The sequence below is a fragment of the Nicotiana tomentosiformis genome, chromosome 3 (assembly GCF_000390325.3).
Source record: "Nicotiana tomentosiformis chromosome 3, ASM39032v3, whole genome shotgun sequence".
NCBI classification, from domain to species: Eukaryota; Viridiplantae; Streptophyta; class Magnoliopsida; order Solanales; family Solanaceae; genus Nicotiana; species Nicotiana tomentosiformis.
This window is the reverse complement of record NC_090814.1, coordinates 11,238,392-11,260,268: the sequence shown is the minus strand read 5'-3', so window position 1 is coordinate 11,260,268 and position 21,877 is coordinate 11,238,392. Positions and strand designations below refer to the sequence as shown.

General features: G+C 42.7%; 1 protein-coding gene across 1 annotated transcript; it reads left to right on the top strand.

Annotated features, from left to right (window-relative positions):
* Positions 1-1,216: 1,216 nt before the first annotated feature.
* On the top strand, positions 1,217-1,777 carry LOC138907364 (uncharacterized). The gene has a single exon (XM_070197962.1). The coding sequence runs from the start codon at positions 1,217-1,219 to the stop codon at positions 1,775-1,777; it is 561 nt and encodes a 186-aa protein (XP_070054063.1).
* The last annotated feature ends 20,100 nt before the right edge of the window (positions 1,778-21,877 follow it).

Sequence of the window (21,877 nt, the reverse complement as noted above, 5' to 3'; positions counted from 1 at the left end):
CCTAGGTTCGGGGCGTGACATGCAGTGGAGCCTTAGATTGCTCATAAGGAAGAATTCCCAGCTTAGGCCATACCTGTCATACCAGCTCAGGTCCCGGAAGGATTCAAAGCCACTCTAGTGCTTTAGGACGCTCTAGTCCGCTTGGTGGGCCTTATGGAGAATGTGGCCCAGATAGTTGCATTTTCGGTGGAACCAGCCGTCTATCAGGCTAGGGGAAGAGCACAGACTGCCTCTACTCACACCCCGGAGTAGGTGGCTTCCCTATATCAGACTCCAGCAGCCCAACTAGTTGGGGTAGTTTAGCCGATTGTTGTGGCACAGGCCAGTAATAGGCCCACTATGTCATCTGAGGCCTTGATGAGGTTGGATAAGTTTACCAAGATCTTTCCTTGGATCGTTGCCACGAGATGTTACATAACATGGGTGTTGTTGAGACCAATGGGGTCGACTTTGCAGTGTTTCAGATGACCGGTTCCACCAAGAGATGGTGGAGAGATTATGTGTTAACTAGACCAGCTGGTTTAACTTCACTTACCTGGGATAAATTTTCACAGCTATTTCTGGAGAAGTTCATTCCTTTCAGTCTGAGAGAGGAGTATCGCAGACAGTTTGAGCGCCTTCAACAGGGTGGAATGACCGTCACCCAATATGAGACTTAATTTGTGGACCTAGATCGCCATGCCTTTGTTTTACTCACTACTGGGAGGGAGAGAGTGAGGAGATTCATTGATGGGCTCACCTTCAGTATCAGGCTACAGATAGCCAAGGAGACCAGGATGATGTTTCTTACTATAGGGCCGTAGATATTGCTAAACAGATCGAGATGGTTCGTGGTCAGGAGATGGGGCCGGTGTCTGATAAGAGGCCTCGTCATTCCGGTGGTTTTGGTGGTGCCTTATCTGGAGGCAGGGGTACTTTTGGTAGAGGCCATCCTCCTGGGCCATTTCAGTCAGCACTTTAGGCATCCCACAGTGCCTTGGGTAGTCGTGGTCCATATGTATCTCCACCTAGGCAGCCAGCCTACAGTGCACCATCAACTCATATTAGTGTGCCTCCGATCGAGAGCTACAACCGTGATTATCCGGCCCATTCGGGTCAGTTGCAACTTCAGCAGCCATAATAGCAGGATGGCTGTTTTGAGTGTTGGGGTACATGTCACATCAGGAGGTACTACCCTAGATTTTTGAGCAGCATGCCACAATAGATTTCTCATGCCATGGTTTCGGCACCGATTGCATCACCGCCCACTCAGCTAGCTAGAGCTAGAGGTCAGGCAAGTAGAGGTAGAGGTCAAGCCATTAGAGGTGGAGGCCAGCCAACTAGAGGCCGTCCAAGAGGTGGAGGTCAGGGTGGTGGGGCCCAACCTCATTTTTATGCATTCTCAGCTAGACCCGAGGCCGAGTCATATGACGCCGTTATCACAGGTATTGTTCCAATTTTCCATAGAGATGCTTCAGTTCTATTTGATCCAGGCTCTACTTATTCCTACGTGTCATCCTATTTTTCTTCATATCTGGTTGTGCCTCGTGATTCTTTGAGTGCTCCCGTGTATGTGTCCACGCTGGTGCGAGATTCTATCATTGTAGATCATGTTTATCGCTCATGTGTGATTACTATCGGGAGTCTTGAGACTAGTGTAGATCTCATGCTTCTTGATATGGTAGACTTTGATGTTATTTTGGGCAGGGATTGGCTGTCACTTTATCATACTGTATTAGATTTCCATACCGGGGTTGCCTCGATTGGAGTGGAGAGGGACTACTCGCCATTCTACTAGCAGGGTTATTTCTTATGTGAAGGCTCGACGTATGGTCAAGAAGGTATGTCTAGCTTACTTGGTCTATATTCTCGATTCTAGTGTGGGGGTTCCTTCCATGGATTTGGTACCTATTGTGTGGGAGTTTCTAGAGGTGTTTCCTACAGATTTGCCGGGGATGCCACCCGACAGAGATATTGACTTCTGTATTGATTTGGCTCCGGGCATTCAGCCCATTTCTATTCCACCATAATGTATGGCCCTGTTTGAGTTGAAGGAACTGAAGGAGAAGTTGCAAGATTTACTTGATAATGGATTCATTAGGCCTAGTGTCTCGCCTTGGGGTGCGCCCGTGTTATTCGTAAAGAAGAAATATGGTTTGATGAGGATGTGTATAGACTATCGACAATTGATCAAAGTCACTATAAAGAGCAGGTATCCATTGCCGAGAATTGATGACTTATTTGATCATCTGCAGGGTGCCAAAGTGTTTTTGAAGATTGATTTGAGGTCTGGCTACCATCAGTTGAAGATTAGGGCATCAGATGTCCCAAAGACATCTTTTCGGATTTGGTATGGGCATTATGAGTTCCTAGTGATGTTATTTGGGTTGACAAATGCCCCAACAATATTGTGGACTTGATGAATCGGGTATTTAAGGCCTTTGTGCATTCTTTTGTGAATGTATTCATTGATGATATCTTAATCTACTTCTGCAGTCGAGAGGAGCATGAACAAAATCTTTGAGTTGTACTTCACACTCTAAGAGATAGTCATTTATATGCCAAGTTTTCAAAGTGTAAGTTTTGGTTGGACTCGGTCGCCTTTTTGGGGCATACTGTATCGATCGAGGGTATTAAAGTGGATCCTACGAAGATTTAGGCAGTTCAGAACTGGCCTAGACCTACCTTTACTACTGAGATTTGGAGTTTCCTGGGTTTGACGGGTTATTATCGCCGGTTCGTGGATGGGTTTGATCCACATCAGCCACATTGACTAGATTGACCCAGAAGGGTGCTCCATTCAGGTGGTCGGATGAGTGTGAGTTGAGCTTTCATAAGCTCAAGACTGCTTTGACTACGGTGTCAGTGTTAGTATTGCCCACAGGTTCGGGATCCTATACGGTGTATTGTGATGCATCGCGTATTGGGCTCGGTGCAATATTGATGCAGGATGGCAGGGTGATTGCATACGCGTTGTGGCACTTGAAGGTTCATGAGAAGAATTACCTTGTTCATGACTTAGTGTTGGCAGCCATTGTTCATGCATTAAAGATTTGGAGGCATTACCTCTACGGTATGTCGTGTGAGGTATTCACAGATCATCAGAGTCTACAATATTTGTTTAAGCAAAATGATATCAATTTGGGGCATTGGAGATGGTTAGAGCTGTTGAAAGACTATGATATCACCATTTCGTATCATCTTGGGAAGGCCAATGTGGTAGAAGATGCCTTGAGTAGAAAGACTTTGAGTATAGGCAGCCTTGCGTATATTCCAGTTGGTGAGAGACCGCTAGCATCAGATGTTCAGGCCTTGGCCAATCAGTTTGTGAGGTTAAATGTTTCATAGCCAAGTCGTATTCTAGCTTGCACAATCGCTCGGTCTTCTTTGTATGAGCGCATCAAGGAGCGTCAGTATGATGACACCAATTTTCTAGTCCTTAAGGACATGGTGCAGCACGGTGGTTCCAAGCAGGTCACTATTGGAGATGATGGAGTGTTACGGATGCAAGGTCAATTTTGTGTGCCCAATGTGGATGGGCTTCGTGAGTTGATTCTTGAGGAGGCCCATAGTTCGCGGTATTCCATTCATCCGGGTGCCGCCGAGATATATCAGGACTTGAGGTAGTATTATTGGCCGGGACGGTTTGCTTCATAAGATTGAGATTCCCGAGTGGAAGTGGGAGCGTATTACCATGGATTTCGTTGTTGGACTCCCACGGACTCAGAAGAAATTTGACGCGGTATGGGTCATTGTGGAAAGGTTGACCAAGTCGGCACTTTTCAAGTGCGTCAAATTTCTTCTTAGTCTGTGAGAGCCTAACCACAAAGTGCATGGTGACACGCTCCCATTTCCACTCGGGAATCTTAAGTCGCTGAAGCAAACCACCCGGCCGTTGATGATCATACTTCACCTGCTGGCAATTTAGGCATCGAGCTACATACTTTACTATGTCTTTCTTCATTCTGCTCCACCAATAGTGCTGCTTTAGATCCTGATACAGCTTAGCGGCACCTGGATGAATGGAGTATTGCAAACTATGGGCCTCCTGAAGAATCAACTCACGCAACCCATCCACATTGGGCACACATAATCGGCCCTGCATCCGCAACACACCGTCATCTCCGATAATAACCTCCTTATCATCACCATACTGAACCATGTCCTTTGAGGAAAAGAAAATGGCGGTCATCATACTGACGCTCTCTGATACGATGATATAGAGAAGCCGAGAAACCACATATGTAAGAACTCGACTTCGCTCCGAAACATCCATCTAACAAACTGGTTGGCTAAGTCCTGAACATCTAATGCTAATGGCCTCTCTGCTGCCGGTAGATATGCTAAACTACCCAAACTCTCTGCCTTTCTACTCAAGGCATCGACCACCATATTGGCCTTCCCGGGATGATATAGAATGGTGATATCATAGTCCTTAAGCAACTCTAACCACCTCCATTTCCAGAAGTTAAGTTCTTTCTATTTGAATAGATGTTGTAGACTCCGGTTGTTGGTAAAGATCTCACAAGGAACACCGTACAAATAAACCCGCAAAATCTTCAATGCATGAACAATGACTGCCAACTCCAAGTCGTGGACTGGATAATTTTTCTCTTGGTTCTTCAGCTGTCAAGATGCGTAGGCAATCACCCTACCATCTTGCATCAACATCGCTCCAAGTCCAACACGTGACATATCACAATACACAATATAATATCCCGAGCTTGTAGGAAACACCAACACTGGGGCCGTAGTCAAAGTAGTCTTGAGCTTTTAAAAGCTCGCCTCATACTCCTCGGACCATCTGAAAGGAGCACCCTTCTGGTTCAATCTGGTCATAGGTGTAGCAATAGATGAGAAACCCTCTATGAAAACCAGACGCTGAATATCTGGGGATTCATCATTCGCTAGGGCTTTCGAATAAAAGCATGGGCATCTGCTATTAAGAGGGAGTAATACCCGATTAAACCAAGGAAACTCCAAATCTCCATAGCTGAAGATGATCTGGGCCAAATCTGCACTGCTTCAATCATCTTCGGCTCTACCTTTATCCCCTCACTCGATATTACTTGACCCAAAAATGCCACCGGATCAAGCCAGAATTCACAATTTGAGAATTTTGCATACAACCTTTTCTCTCTCAAGTTCTGGAGAACAATCCTCAAGTGCTACTCATTCTCTTCCCGACTATGGGAGTACACCAAGGTGTCATCAATAAACACAATGAAGAACAAATCAAGATAATGCTGGAATACACTGTTCATTAGGTACATAAATGTTGTTGGGGCATTGGTTAGCCCAAATGACATCGCAAGAAACTTGTAACGACCCAATCGGTCATTTTGTGTAATTGCGCCCCGTTACCCTTTTTTATTGCTTCACACATGTGTATTTATGATTTATTTACTTGCGGGGTTGGTTAGTTTCATTAGGGAAGCTTTCAGGCCAATTTAGACCCTTAATTCTTGACATAGAAGTTTAAATTAGAAAATAACGACCCCAGAACTGTGTTTTATAGCCCTGATAGCTTCGTATCGTGATTTGCCAAAATTTGGCAATTTGAAGTTGAAAAGTTTGACCATAGGTTAACTTTTAGCTTTTGAGCTCAGAATTTGAATTTGGAACTTGGAATAGGTCCGTTATGGTATTTAGAACTTGCCTGCACAATTTGGTGTCGTTTGGAGTTGATTTGACAAGTTCGAATGCTAGGTTGTAATTTTAGAGATTCTTGAACTTTACTTTAAAATTCATGCATTTTCTTGTTTGATTCATAATTTTAGATATTATTTTTGTGTTTTGATCACGCGAGCGAGTTCGTATGATATTTTTGTATGTATGTTTGGTTTGGAGCTCGGAGGGCTCAAATGAGTTTCAGACATGTTCTAGAGTGTTTTGGACTAAAGTTGGCAATAATCTCATGTATGGTGCTCTAGTGTCGCAATTGTGAACACCAGGCTCGCATTTGCAAACACCAGGATCGCATTTGCTAAGATGACAGAAGGGGGGTAGTTGTCGCAAATGCGACTTCCCCTTCGCATTTGCGAAGGAAGCATATTTTGAACTGAGTTCGCAATTGCAAACTATCAACTTCGCAATTGCGAAGCCTTTATCGCAAATGCGATGTTGGCTTAGGTTGTCAGGGTTCAAAAATGCAAGGCCTGGTCTGCAATTGCGAGGGTTCACAAATGCAAACCCATTGTCGCAAATGCGACATCTGCAGCTGGTTAAAGGGCCGGGAGACGGGAGTTTTGAACTCATTCTCTCATTTTTGAACCCTAGACTCGGTAGAAGGTGATTTGGAGGGGGAATTTTCACCTATAAACCTTGGGTAAGTGATTCTAATCCATTTCTAATCATATTCCATCAACATATCTTAGAGTTTAACATAAAAATCATGTGAATCAAAGTGAAATATTGTGAAACTTTATCAAAGTTTTTGAAAAATAAGAAATTAAATTTTGAGAGTCGATTTGGGCTCGAATTGTGAAACAAATCACATATATGAACTCGTGGGGTCATGGGTAGTCGGAATCTACCATTGGACCCAGGTTTTGACCGAGCGGGCCCCGGGTTGACGTTTGTTGATTTTTTGGGAAAAGTGTAAAGATCTTAGCTTTATCTATTGTAATTAAATTTCCTAGCATTATTTGATAATACTAAGTCGATTTTTGCTAGATTTGAGCTGTGTGGAGACAAATTATAAAGGAAAATCTATTTTTGAGTGTTGAATTGGCCTAGTTGAGGTAAGTGTCTTGCCACACTTTTTGTGGGGGAAACTACCCCATAGGATTGGTATTGTTTGATTCAATTGTGCTAAGTGTAATCCGTGTATGCAAGGTGATGAGTGGGTACACGGGTTGTACGTGGTATTTGATCGGTTTAGGCTACTTATACTTCTTCTATGTCTTAAATTAATCGTCATATCATGTTCTAAATTCTCATAGCCAATCTATTATTACTTTTGTTAGTCTATCCTTACATGAATTAAATGATTTCGTTAACACTTGTTCTACATTCTAATTGATAAATTGCTCTCATTCTTTAGTTGAACTTGTTACCTCTTTAATTGTTACATGTTATCTCTTTCATTGTTGATTATCATTATTTGAAGTTATTGTTCATGTTATCTCTTCCATTGTTGATTATCGTTAATTGAAGTTATTATTCATGTTGTCTCTCTCATTGTTGATTTCCATTATTTGGAGTTATTGTTCATGGTATCCTTTCCCGTGTTGATTTCCATTAAATGAAGTGATTGTTATGCGTTATCTATTCCATTGTGAGTTATTCTTATTTAACATCGTGGTTATACATTGTTTCTTATTGTTGAGTTATTGGTGTTGAAGTTGTGAAGCGTTATCACGTTGAGACAAAATTGTTATTGTTGAAACATCTTCTTGTTGAACATTTTACATTCATTGTTCTTGTTGATATTCTTGTACACGTTGTGGTGGAGCCATGGGCTATTATTGTGGAAACACTGATATTGTTGATTATTGTCAAGTTGTGATATATGGGTACTTGTGGTGCAAGTTGTTATTTTGATGTGATATTGACACGTATGAGGCGGTAAAAAGTGGGATTTCTATGCGTGTTGCTTGTAGGGGAATTATGTGAAGCCACGCGGTGTCATAACGTGGGCTAAAGTGCGTGTTGCTATTTCGGGAAAAATGTTTTCAAAACCTATTTCAAATGTAAGGCTCACGCGGCGGTATAAAGAAAGATTATGATTGAAATTGAGAAATGTTTTCTTGCTATTTATTTCATGTTGCAAAGAGTTTTGGTGGGAACATTTCTTGTTGTTTCATTCTTTAATGTCCTAGCAGTTGTTGTTCGTATATGATCATTGTAGTTCTATTTAGTTGCTTCTTTTATTCTATCTCCGTGTTTAATTTCCGGTATTAGGTCATGTTATTATCTTGTTTCGTATTAGTTATTTCTCCATTTCCACTATATATTGGTATTACATTTTCATACTACTTATTTTTATCCTAGTAGGCATCTAAACCTGGCCTCATCACTACTCTACTGAGGTTAGGCTTGATACTTACTGGGTACCATTGTGGTGTACTCATACTACGCTTTTGTATATTTTTGTGCAGATCCATGTACGTCTGCCCGTGCGAAACGCTAGAGTTGATTGAGTTGCTACTTGGGAGAATTCAAGGTATACCTGCTCCACGCCCGCAGGCCTCTAAGTCTACCTTCCCTTTTATTCTGTTTACTATTGTAGTTCTTTTAGACAGTGATGTAGTAGTTATCCTAGTGTTACTCTATAAAGCTTATGACTCAGTTCCACCTATTTTGGGGAGCATATTGTTCAGATTATGTTTTGTATTAGAAGGTTAAATTGGTTATTCAGACTTGTTTTAGTATTTTGATAATTGTTTCTGCCAAGTTACTATTAATTGTTAGGCTTACCTAATCGTAGAGACTAGGTACCATCACGACATCCTATGGAGGGAAATTTAGGGTCGTGACAGGTTGGTATCAGAGCTCTAGGTCACAAGTGTTACGAGTAATAAGTCGATTTATTAGAGTCTTGCGGATCGGTGCAGAGTCGTCTGTACTTATCTTCGAGAGGCTACAGAACTGTTAGAAAAACTTCATTTCTTTGATTCCTTATCGTGCGAATTGGTTGACTTCGAAAAACTGAATCTTTGACTTTCTATTCTCTCACATATGGTGAGGACACGCACTGCTGTATTCGACGATCAGACACCCGCACCCCTTGCTGGAGCCGCGAGAGGTTGGGTTCGGGGACGGGGTAGAGGTTGAGGAGGGGCACGTAGTGTAGCCAGAGCACCTTCCCGAACTGTGACAGAGGATCCACCAATAGGGGACAAGCATCCGAGGCACCTGTTGCCACCTAGCACTTCAGGAGACCCTCGCACAGTTCTTGAGCATATTTGGTACCTTAGCTCAGGCGGGGTTGATTCCTCTTGCACCACCCACATCTTAGGCTAGGGGAGGAGCACAAACTCCCGCGGCCCGTACCCCAGAGCAGCGGGTCCAAGTTGATCAGGTTCCAGAGGTTATTTTGGTACAACATGTTGCTCCGGTTCAGTCTGTGGTTAGGGCAACAACATCCGAGGAGGAACAGCTTAGGATCAAGAGGTTCAAGAAGTATCACCCTCCTACTTTTAGTGGTTTAGCTTCAGAGGATGCACAAGTTTTCTTGAGGAGTGCCACTGTATTCTCCGCACTATGTGTATCATGGAGTCGAGCGGGGTTGCTTTCACTACTTCTAGCTGTTCGGAGTGGCATACTAGTGGTGGCGAGTGTACGAGGAGGGTAGCCTAGACGAGGCAACTTTACTTACATGGACTCGGTTCTTAGAGTTATTCTTGAGAGAAGTTGTCCCTCAGACCCTTTGGGATGCATGGCACGCGGAGTTTGAGCAGCTGCGCCAGGGTACTATGATAATACCAGAGTATACTGTCCGATTCAGTAACTTGTCCAGACATGCACCTGCCTTGGTTTCTACAGTCAGAGAGCGAGTCCATCGATTTATTGAGGGGATCAACTATGGTATTAGATTCAGCATGGCTAGCGAGTTGGAGATAGATACTCCATATCAGCATGTGGTTGAGATTGCATGGGGGTTGTAGGGTATGCTGAGCGGTGAGAGAGATGATAGGGAGGCCAAGAGGCCTCGTGGTATGGGAGGATTTAGTGGTGGTCACGTTGCAGCTACAACTCGTCATGGTAGAGGATATGTGAGTCGTCCAATTCATTCAACACTTCCAGCTTCTAGTTGTGCTTCGGTTGTTCCGAAGTCTCAGGTTGCACACTTTGCTCAGCCATTTTAAAGTGCACCTCCTGCTCGGGGTACCTTCAGCGGTTAGTCCAACCGACCAGGACCAAGCCAGTCCTAGAAGCCACGCCCATTGAGAGCTTGTTTTGAGTGTGGTGATACCCACCACATAGTTAGAGATTGCCCCAAACTCAGGAGGGGTGCACCTCCATAGGCTACTCAGGCTCCACGGATTCAATCTGGTCCACAAACTTTCCAGGCTGTGGTTGCTGCCCTAGTTGCCGCTCCACCTGCACAGCCAGCTAGGGTTGGGTGACGGGTGGGTAGAGGTCGCCCTAGAGGGGAAGGACATGGCTAATTCTATTCTTTTTTGGGTAGGACGTAGGCAGTTGCTTCCGACTCAGCCATTATAGATATGGTTCCGATTTGCCATAGAGATGCATCAGTCTTGTTTGATTCGGGATCCACTTATTCATATGTGACATCTTACTTTGCTCCGTATTTGGATATATCTCGTGATTCTTTGAGTTCTTCCATTTGTGTGTCCATGTCTGTGGGAGATTCTATTATTATGGACCGTGTGTATCGGTCGTGTTTAGTTGTTATTGGTGGTTTTGAGACCAGAGCTGATCTATTGTTACTTAGTATGGTAGACTTTGATGTTATTTTAGGCATGGACTGGTTGTCTCCCTATCATGTTATTATGGATTGTCACGCCAAGACTCTGACGCTGGCTATTCCAGGTAGCCACGGTTAGAGTGGAGGGGTGCATTATATTATTTTCTTAGCAGGGTTGTATCATTTCTAAAAGCTCAGCTGATGATTGAGAAGGGTTGTGATGCTTATCCAATCTTCATGAGGGATATTAGTGGTGATACTCCTACCGTTGAGTCAGTTCCGGTAGTGAGAGGCTTTCCAGATGTATTTCCAGCGGATCTTCCGGGCATGCCGCCTGACAGGGATATAAATTTTGGTATTGACTTGTTATCGGGCACTCAGCCCATTTCTATTCCACCAAATCGTATGGCCCCAACGGAGTTGAAGGATTTAAAGGAGCAGTTGCATGAGTTGCTTGATAAGGATTTCATTCGTCCTAGTGTGTCGATGTGGGGTACGCCAATTTTGTTTGTGAAGAAAAAGGATGGTTCTATGCACATGTGTATTAATTATCAACAATTGAACAATGTTACAATGAAGAACAGGTATCCATTGCCACGCATTGATGACTTGTTTGATCAGCTTCAGGGTGCTAGAGTATTCTCAAAGATTGATTTGCGGTCGGGTTATCACCAGCTGAAGATTCAGGATTCAGATATTCTGAAGATTGCCTTTGGGACTCGGTATGGTCACTACAAGTTCCTCGTGATGTCATTTGGGCTGACCAACGCCCCCGTAGCATTTATGCACCTGATGAACAGTATATTCCATCCTTATCTTGATTCATTCATCATTGTGTTTATTGACAACATCTTGGTGTACTCCCACAGTCAAGAAGATCATGGGTAACACTTGAGGATTGTGCTCCAGACCTTGAGAGAGAAGAGGTTGTATGCACAATTCTCAAAGTGTGAATTCTGGCTTGATTTAGTGTTGTTTATGGGTCATGTGGTTTCAAGTGAGGGGATAAAGGTTGATCTGAAGAAGATTGAAGCAGTGAAGAGTTGGCCCAGACCGTCTTCAGCCACTGAGATCCGTAGTTTCCTCTGTTTGGCTATGTATTATCGTCGTTTCATAGAGGGTTTCACATCTATTGCTGCACCTATGACCAAGTTGACCTAGAAGAGTGCTCCATTCAGATGGTCCGGGAAGTGTGAGGTGAGCTTGCAAAAGCTCAAGACTGCAACCCCAGTGTTGGTGTTGCCTACGAGCTCAGGGTCATGTACTGTGTATTGTGATGCATCACGCATTGGCCTTGGCACGGTGTTGATGCAAGACGGTAGGGTGATTGACTATGCGTCTCGACAACTGAAGACCCATGAGAAGAATTATCCAGTCCACAACTTAGAGTTGGCAGCCTTTGTTCATGCATTGAAGATCTGGCGGCATTATTTGTATGGTGTTCCTTGTGAGGCTTTTACCGACCACCAGAGTCTACAACATCTGTTCAAACATAATGATCTTAACTTGTGGCAGTGGAGGTGGTTAGAGTTGCTTAAGGACTAAGATATCACCATTCTATATCATCCCGGGAAGGCCAATGTGGTGGCTGATGCCTTGAGTTCAAAGGCAGAAAGTTTGGGTAGTTTAGAATATCTATCGACACCGGAGAGGCCATTAGCAATGGAGGTTCACGCCTTAGCCAACCAGTTTGTTATATTGGATGTTTCGAAGCCCAGTCGAGTTCTAGCTTGTGTGGTTTCTCGGTCTTTTCTATATGATTGTATCAGAGAGCGTCAGTATGATGACCCCTATTTTCTTGTCCTCAAAGACACAGTTCAGCATGGCAATGCCAAGGAGTTTACTATTGGGGATGACGATGCATTGCAGATGTAGGGCTGATTATGTTTGCCAAATGTGGATGGTTTGTGTGAGTTGATTCTCCAGGAGGCCCACAGTTTCCATTACTCCATTCATCCGGGTGACGCTAAAATGTATCAGGACTTGAGGCATCACTATTGATGGAGGAGAATGAAGAAGGACATAGTGGAATATGTAGCTCGATGCCTAAATTGTTAGCAGGTGAAGTATGAGAATCAGTGGCCGGGTGGTTTGCTTAAGCGGCTTGAGATTCTCGAGTGGAAATGGGAGCGTGTCACCATAGACTTCGTTGTTGGGCTCCCATAGACTCAGGGTGATTGTGGACAGGTTGACCAAGTCGACTCATTTAATTCTAATAGTGACTGCCTATTCTTCAGAGCAGCTGGCTCAGGTTTATATCCGCAAGATTGTCTGACTTCATGACATACCAGTATCTATCATCTTTGACCGTGGATCGTTCTGCTTTGCAGAAGGGTAAAAGGATCGTTCTGCTTTGCAGGTTTCGACAATGATCCTTCCGCAGGTTCATCTACGGAAACCTTGTTACAGACACCTACGTTATCTTTAAATATATATATAAAAAAATAATCTACTATAAAGTCATATTCATATGATATAAAGCTAGATTTGAAGCTACTCATAAATATTTTTAAAAAAAAATCTTATTTGAAGATAGATTATCTACAAAATAAAACTTAGGAAGTAAGTTAATTATAACCACCTGACCGGTCGTTTTGAGCAATTGCCCTTCACTCGCTAGTTTGAGACATGAGTAGCTCCGTATAATGTATTATGACATATGTGAATCGTCGTGTTTGGTTTTCAGGTTATTCGAAATCGATTTGGAAATTCGGAATCGATTTGGAAGAATGAATTTCATGATTGAAGCTTTAAGTGAGAAGAGTTGACCAAGTTTGACTTTTTTTGTATTTGACCTCGGATTGGAGTTTTGATGGTTTAGTTAGGAACGGATGGTAATTTTGGACTCAGACGTGTCACGACCCAAAATCCAATATAGGTCGTGATGGCGCCTAACGCCGCTGTCAGGCAAGCCAACGGTGATTTATTTATTTAATTACTCATTTTATTACTTTCGAAATCATAGTTTTTAATAAGGAAGGAGATTTACACTCCTAAATCCATGGGGACGTACAACATATGGAGTTTATAAAAGAATTGAAAGACGTTAATGATGTACGAAACCATAAACATCATCTAGTATAACCCCAAGACCCGGTGTCACAAGTGCATAAGCATTTTCTAAGGAGTACAATAATAATACAACATCTGTCCAAAATGTAAATAAGACAGGATAAAGTAAATAGTACGGTGGAGACTCAGTGGACTGTGGTACGTAGCCTGGAATGCAGCTCACATAAAGTCTCCTCAACAGGTGCGCCCACGCGCCTAAATGATCACCAAATGAACCTATCAGATCCTGCATATTTAGTGCAGAAGTGCAGCATGAGTACGTAAAAAACCACATACCTAGTAAGTATCTAGCTTAACCCCGGAGAAGTAGTGACGAGGGGTCGACATCGACACTTACTAGAGGTCCAATTAAATAATATAATAATTCAGAACAGATATGAAGTGCACATCGATAGTGGGGTAAATCTGTAACTTACATAATCTTCCAAATATTTCTTTTAAAGTATGAATTTCTGGATCTTGTATTCTACCTTAACAACTCAGAAAATGCCAAGTGCCAATATCAAGTAAATAAGGAATACCATATAAAATGTCAAGCATTAGTGGAAAGATTATCTCGTGAATATTCGAACTACTAGCGATATAACGCACGATTCTATCGAGGTCGTTCGGCCCAATCCAGAATAATGTGTACACTGTCGAGGATCGAGCGGCACGAACCATATATGCATCTATTATACTCCGAGGCATTCGGCGCGCTCCACAAGAAAGGAAGGAAGTTACCGAATTACGAGACACGTGCTTACAATATAGTACATGAGCAGAAAATGAATATAATCTTTACCGTTTCTCAAATAACTCGCCCACAACTCAAAGTGTTAAGGCTCGGCCTAGTATACATATATTTATTTCTAAATCAAGTTCAGTTATAACTTTAATTAATTAAGCCAGTAGAACGAGTTCAAATAATTCAATTATTACATGATAAAGTCCTAAGTCTACCCGGACATAAACATGTTTTAGCTATGTAGGAACGCTCGTCACCTCATGCGTACGTAGCACTCACAACTAGTTGCACATAACACTAAATATCACTTAGGAGTAGTTTCCCTTTCATAAGGTTAGACATGAGACTTACCTTGCTCCAAAGTTCCATGACCGGCACCAATGCCTCTCTAACTCTTCAATTCAAGCCAAATGATCCGAAACTAGTCAAACAATGTGCAACTCAGTTAAAACATACTCCAATGCTCGTAATTAATCAATTCATAACAATCCCCAATTCCGCTCTAAAAGCCAATAAAGGTAACCCTCGGGCCCACGTGCCCGGATTCCAAAACTTTTCGAAGATAAACTTTACCCATAACATTACGAACTCAAATATATAATTTATTCCAAATTCCACGTCCAATTTTGTGGTCAAAATCTAAAAATACCAAATTCCTAGGTTTTCTACCAAAATCCCAATTTCTACAAATTCAAATGCTTAAATCCATATATAAACCATGTATATAACTCACAATGTGAAGAAATCACTTACCCCGCAATAGATGATGAAAATGGCACTCCAAAATTGCTCCAAAATCGGCTCCTATGGACGAAATGAAGTGAAAATGGGCCAAACCCCTGTTTTAAAAACACACAGTTCCCAGAACATCCCGCTTTTGCGGTCCAAAATCTCGCTTCTGCGACGACCGCTTCTGCGGCTTCAATGTCGCACCTGCGAGGACCCAAGCCAGGTCGTTGGCCGCTTCTGCGGCCCTGATGCGTCCCCGATTTTGTGATGCCTCATCCGCAGGTGCGGTTCCGCTTCTTTTAAAACTCGACCGCATCTGCGGTCCCAGCCTTTCCCAACAAATCCTCTTCTGCGCTTCTCCTCCCACATATGCGAGCCCGCAGGGGCAGCAAATTTCTCGCACTTGCGAATCCCGTCCAGCTTCATTCCCTACCGCTTCTGCGACCCTTGTGCCACTTCTGCGGTCTCGCACCTGCGGCCATAACCTCGCAGGTGCGATCGCACCAGAAGCCTTAATCTTCAGCAGTTCTCCCAAGTCAAAAATCGATCCGTTTCCAATCCGATTCGCACCCGAGGCCTCCGGGACACCGTTCAAACATACCAACACATCCCACAACATGATACTGACTCAGTCGAAACCTCAAATCACGTCAAACAACAACAAAATTATAAATCGATGGACAAAACCTTTCTTTCAACTTTCCAACCTTCAAACTTTGCCGAACGCGTCCGAATTACACTCAAACATCTCGAAATGACGCCAAACTTTACGTGAAAGTCACAAATCACGATACAAACCTATTCCAAGGGTCGGAACATCAAACGGACTTCGATAACATCAAAGTCCACTTCAAACCAAAGTTAGGAAATTCTAAAGCCTTCCAAATGCCAACTTTTCACAATAATCGCCGAAATGCTCCCGGGTGATCCGACACTCAACCCGAACATACACCCAAGTCCGAAATCATCATACAAACCTATTGGAACCTTCAAATACCGATTCCGAGGTCTTTTGCTCAAAAGTCAAACCTTAGTCAATTTTTCTAACTTAAAGCTTTCGAAATTAAGATTTTCTTTCCAAATAAACTCCAAACTTCCCGAAATTCAATTTCGACCACACGTACAAGTCATAATACCTGAAGTGAAACTACTCAAGGTCTCAAGCCGCTGAACGACGCGCTAGAGCTCAAAATGACCGGTCGGGACGTTAGATTCTCCTCTACTTAAACATACGTTCGTCCTCGAACATGCTAGGGACTGCTCTGGAGTTGTCCAAAATCACTGTTTAACACCTCGCGCACCTACCCGTGCCATCACAACCCAGTTGAGCACATTAGCTCGAGCCAGACTGAAGATCCTCCCTATAACCTTAGCTAACAAGCTTTAGAACCAAATTCCAACTTCCGAATTTCTTTACAAGACCTGATTCTAACACACGAACACTGTATCAATCACCACACACTCTACCAAAACACGATCTTGCACATATGTTGAAATCACACCCTGCACCACATAAGTCAGTTGCCCATAATAACATCCTCTAACCACGATAGCTGTAATTTTCACGAATCTGATACCCGCAATACGCCTTATGACGCATATAAGTCCTGTTCCAACTCTCAAAATACTGCCACAAAGGTAGAGATGTGTAGAAACTAATAACTATCTGCCGAATCAACAGATCATAGAGCCTCTCCTCCTGACAAGAACCATTACCTCATTCTGAATTGAATAACAATATTTGCTCTTTAATATACCATACATAACTCCAATCGCACTGATCCCGGGTCCAATAACCTCGTCTCATCCAGTCCAAGCTGGTCAGGCAATAAGCCATATCAGACACTGCCAAAAATCTCATATGACGCCCACAATGAACCAACAAACTCGAATGTGATACATAAGGAAAAACGAACTCTAAAAAAGGACTACCCAGCCCGCGTAACAAATAAAACGGCCGAATAAATGCTGTGAACCTACCTCAGGGATGAAAAACAAGACACACAAAATGAGTGTAAGGAACTATGCTCAACATCTAGCTGTTGCGGCGTGCAACCTGATCCAACATGGCATTGTTACGGCGTGCAACCCGATCCAAACATGACAATGTTGCGGTGTGAAATTCGATCCACATAACATGCCCGTGGCGGCATGCCACCGATCTAAATAATATACCCGTAACGGCATGCTACCCGATCCGCATATAACAATCAAGAAGAAAACACACATCAAGTCATAACGCTTATACTTTCGAAATGCTCGAATATCGATCACAAGCATGCCAAGTGCAAAAATACCACCCTGGGCAGATGGATAGCGACATACGCTATAAAACCCAAGCACAGCTAAGGTACAATAAATGACCTGCATCTCGAGAGCCATCCTGCTCATTTAATACCACAAGCTACACAGGACCACAACACATGTGCAAATAATCAAGCCGTCTCAATCCGGAACAACTCCCACAGTTCACAACCAAAGGAATAAAGCACCTTCCAGGCATAAACTCTCACATTAACGATATTACCAAAAATCCCCGTACTTGGTTTTAATCTTTAATAATCGAGTAACTAACATGCCACACTTATACAAATCTCCCCGTGGGGTACGCTCCCCATGACCTTTCGCACCAGGTAGAAACGTCTGCACCTCCATACCACCAATCGTTCTTAATATGCAAAGCAAATCAAGAATTCGCAAATTAATACACAAAGCCTCTTACACAGAACACCGTTCTCAGGTCAAACTAAAGAAAATGCCAGCTTACTCTGAACATTTGAATTCTCCCCTACTTATTCGAGCTCGTGAAATTCTTGTCAACACCGAATCGCAACCTTGATCCTCAACTTCCAATTCCCATGCCGATCACTACAACTATCGCACCGCTACGTGAGAGTGCAAGAATTCATCATAACCCCTGAACTACTAGTAGAATAAACACTCCATTGGTTTGATTCCTTTCACTTAACTTACTTCGGACATAAACATGCTTTAGCTACGTACGGACTCTCGTCACCTCGTGCGTACGTAGCACCCACAACTAGTTGCAAATAACAATAAATATTACCTAGGGGTATTTTTCCCCTCACAAGGTTAGACAGGAGACTTACCTCGCTCTGAAGTTCCATGACTAGCTCCATCGCCTCTCTAACTCTTCAATTCAATCCAAACGATCCGAAACTAGTCAAACAATGTGCAACTCAATCAAAATATACTCCAATGCTTATAATTAATCAATTCATAACAATCCAGAACTCCACTCTAAAAGCCAATAAAAGGTAACCCTCGAGCCTACGTGCCCGGATTCAAAAGATTTTTGAAGATAAACTTTACCCATAGCACCACGAACTCAAATATATAATTTATTCCAAATTCCATGACCAATTTCGTGGTCAAAATCTAAAAATACCAAATTCCTAGGTTTTCTACCAAAATCCCAATTTCTAAAAATTTCCATGCTTAAATCCATATATAAACCATGTATTTAACTCAGAATGTGAAGAAATCACTTACCCTGTAATAGACGATGAAAATGGCACTCCAAAATTGCTCCAAAACCGGCTCCTATGGACGAAATGAAGTGAAAATAGGCCAAACCCCCATTTTAAAAACATACACTGCCCAGAACATCCCGCTTTTGCGGTCTAAAATGTCGCTTCTGAGGCTTCAATCTCGCACCTGCGAGGACCCAGGCCAGGTCGCTGGCCGCTTATGCGGCCCTGATGCGCATATACGCCCCCACTTCTACGACGCCTCATCCACTGGTGCGGTTCCGCTTCTGCGGAAACTCGACCGCATCTACGGTCCCAGCCTTTCCCAGCAAATCCGTTTCTGCGCTTCTCCGCCCGCATCTGCGAGCCCGCAGGTGCGGCAAATTCCTCGTACTTGCGAATCCCATCCAGCCTCATTCCCTACTGCTTCTACGATATCTAGTCCGCTTCTGCGGTCTCGCACCTCCGGCCATAACCTCGCAGGTGCGATCGCACCAGAGGCCTTAAGATTCAGCATTTCTCCCAAGTCAAAACTCAATCTGTTTCCAATCCGATTCGCACCCGAGGCACCCGAGGCCCCCAGGACCCCATCCAAACATACCAACACATCCCACTACACGATACAAACTCAGTCAAAACGTCGAATCACGTCAAACAACATCAAAATTACAAATCGATGGCCAATACCTTTCTTTCAACTTTCCAACCTTCAAACTGTGCCGAACGCATCCGAATTAAACTCAAACATCTCGGAATGATGCCAAACTTTACGTGCAAGTCACAAATCATGATACGAACCTATTCCAAGGCTCGGTACATCAAACGGATATTGATAACACCAAAGTACACTTCAAACCAAACTTAGAAAATTCTAAAGCCTTCCAAATGCCAACTTTCCACAATAAGCGCCGAAATACTCCCGGGTGATCCGATACTCAACCCGAATATACACCCAAGTCAGAGATCATCATACGAACCTATTAGAACTTTCAAATCCCGATTCTGAGGTCTTTTGCTCAAAAGTCAAACATTAGTTTATTTTTCATCTTAAATCTTAGGAAATTAAGATTTTCTGTCCAAATTAACTCCAAACTTCCCGACATTCAATTCCGACCACACGTACAAGTCATAATACCTGAAATGAAGCTACTCAAGGCCTCAAACCACTGAACGATGCGCTAGAGCTCAAAATGACGGTCGGGTCATTACTGGGCATATGCCTGGATTTGCATTTGGATGTGTCTAGAAGGTTTCAGAGCAAATTGGATAAAGTTGGAAATTTGAAGGTTTGAAAAGTTCATAAGTTTGACCGAGAGTTGACTTTGATGATATCAGATTCAATTATGGGTCCGGGAATTGGAATAGATTCGTTATATCATTTGGGACTTGTATGCAAAATTTGGATTCATTCCGGATTGATTTGATATGTTTCGGCGTGAGTTTTGGAAGTTGAAAGTCCAAAGTTCAGTTAAGTTCGAATTGAGTTGCGATTCATTGTTTCGATGTTGTTATTTATGATTTGAGGCCTTGATTAAGTCCGTGTTATATTATTGGACTTGGTGGTATGTTCGGATGGGGTACCGAGGGGCTCGGGTGAGTTTCAGATAGGTTTGGGTTGTGTTGCGCTCGTTTTTTTATGTTTCAACGTCGTTTCTTCAAGCGTAAATGGTACCACATTAAGCAAATCAGCTCCAATTTTTGTTTTGATTGAAGCATTAGATCCGTATCGTAATTTTGGAACTATAGAAACTGGAATCGTCAAGTTTTGACATCATGGTCATTTTACTAAGAATTGGATTGCCTGATTTTTTAGATTAATTACGTAATTATCACTGAATTCGTATTTAAAAATCTGCACTATTTGCAAATATTCAAACCAACATATCTCCTTCATTATAAGGTCAAATGGAGGTACCAAAAGTGAATTTCGGGATCGTTTGGCATGAGAAACGAGGCAGAACAGCTGGGTAGAAGCATATAAATCAAGAGTTTGTTCATTTGGTCATATTTTGAGTTGGGGAGCTCGGATTTGGACGATTTTTGAAGTGAGTTTTACCACATGGATTGGAGTAAGTGTTATCTACTCATTTTTGATTATATTTCATGAATCTATCTTCGATTTTGGTAATTGGTCGATGATTTCAAAAGTAAGATTTGGGGGGTTTTGTCTAAAATTTCAGAAAGTGAATTTTTCAGTTTTGAACATCGATTTGGAGTCGGATTTTAGTGAAACTAGTATGGTTGGACTTGCAATTGAATGCGTTGTCAGATTTTATAAGTTTCGTCGAGTTCCGAGGTGTAGTGTCATGACCCGAAATCTGACCTGTTGTGATGGCGCCTATCTCAAAGCCATTCCACCGCTCATCGAGCCACACATTCCATCATCAAGCCACAAATTCCATAGAGCCACAAATTCTACTGCTCACGACCAGAAATCTAACACATCCCGCAGTTACATCATACTCATCACAAAGCCATTCCACCGCTCATCGAGCCAAAAATTCCACTCGTAGGGACATTACCGGACATATGAGTCTAAATGTACAGGTTACAACTGAAGCTACCGAGCCTAAGCTGCGGTCTAAACCTAGACTCAAGTTCTCCAGATTGGCCCATCACCAAAACACATAATACATATCTCGAACCTCGTTTATAGAATCACAAGCCGATGATGCACAACTGATGTCGAGCGCTCATGTGCACATACGAATGCATGGAAGGAATTCAAAGAGTTATGTTTCAAGTTGAATCAATTTCGCACGATAGAATACAAGAAAGTGAAATTTTCCTAAGGGTTCGGCAGCCTCTCGAAGAAAAGTACAGACGTCTCCGTATCGATCTGCAAGACTCTACTAAACCTGCTCATGACTCGTGAGACCTATGTTACCTAGGGCTCTGATACCAACTTGTCTCGACCCGAAATCTGACCTGTCGTGATGGCGCCTATCTCAATACTAGGCAAGCCGATAACATCAATAACCCTTGATTTCCTTTAAGTTTGAAAAACATAATATTTAAATACAATACAAAATCCCACAAATACTGATACAAACACTCCCCAAAACCTAGTGTCACTGAGTACATGAGCATCTAATATGAATACAAGTCTGGAAAAATACGGTCTATAATAGTCTAAGACCAAAATACGGTAAACAAGGAGATAGGGAAGGAGAGTCAAGGGTTGCGAAACACGACAGCTACCTCTGAATCTCCAGAATATCAACTGTGCAAAAGATTCAACACCCGCTATGTCCAGAAGCACCTGGATCTGCACACGAAGTGCAGGGTGTAGTATGAGTACAACCAACTCAGCAAGTAACAATAATAACTAAGGAACTGAAGATAATGACGAGCTACACAGTTATAGTTCATTTTCAGTAATGCTAGCAGAGATTAGACATGCTTTCAAATCCAGCAGTTTAAGTCGAGTCAATTGTTATACAGCTCAAGTTCAAGTAATCCAGATATAAAATCTTTTAGAGAATTTCACAACAATGACACATG

What these genes read in the sequence shown, in the direction of transcription:
- LOC138907364 (XM_070197962.1), top strand. Translation starts at nt 1,217, where the DNA reads ATGGTTTCGGCACCGATTGCATCACCGCCCACTCAGCTAGCTAGAGCT.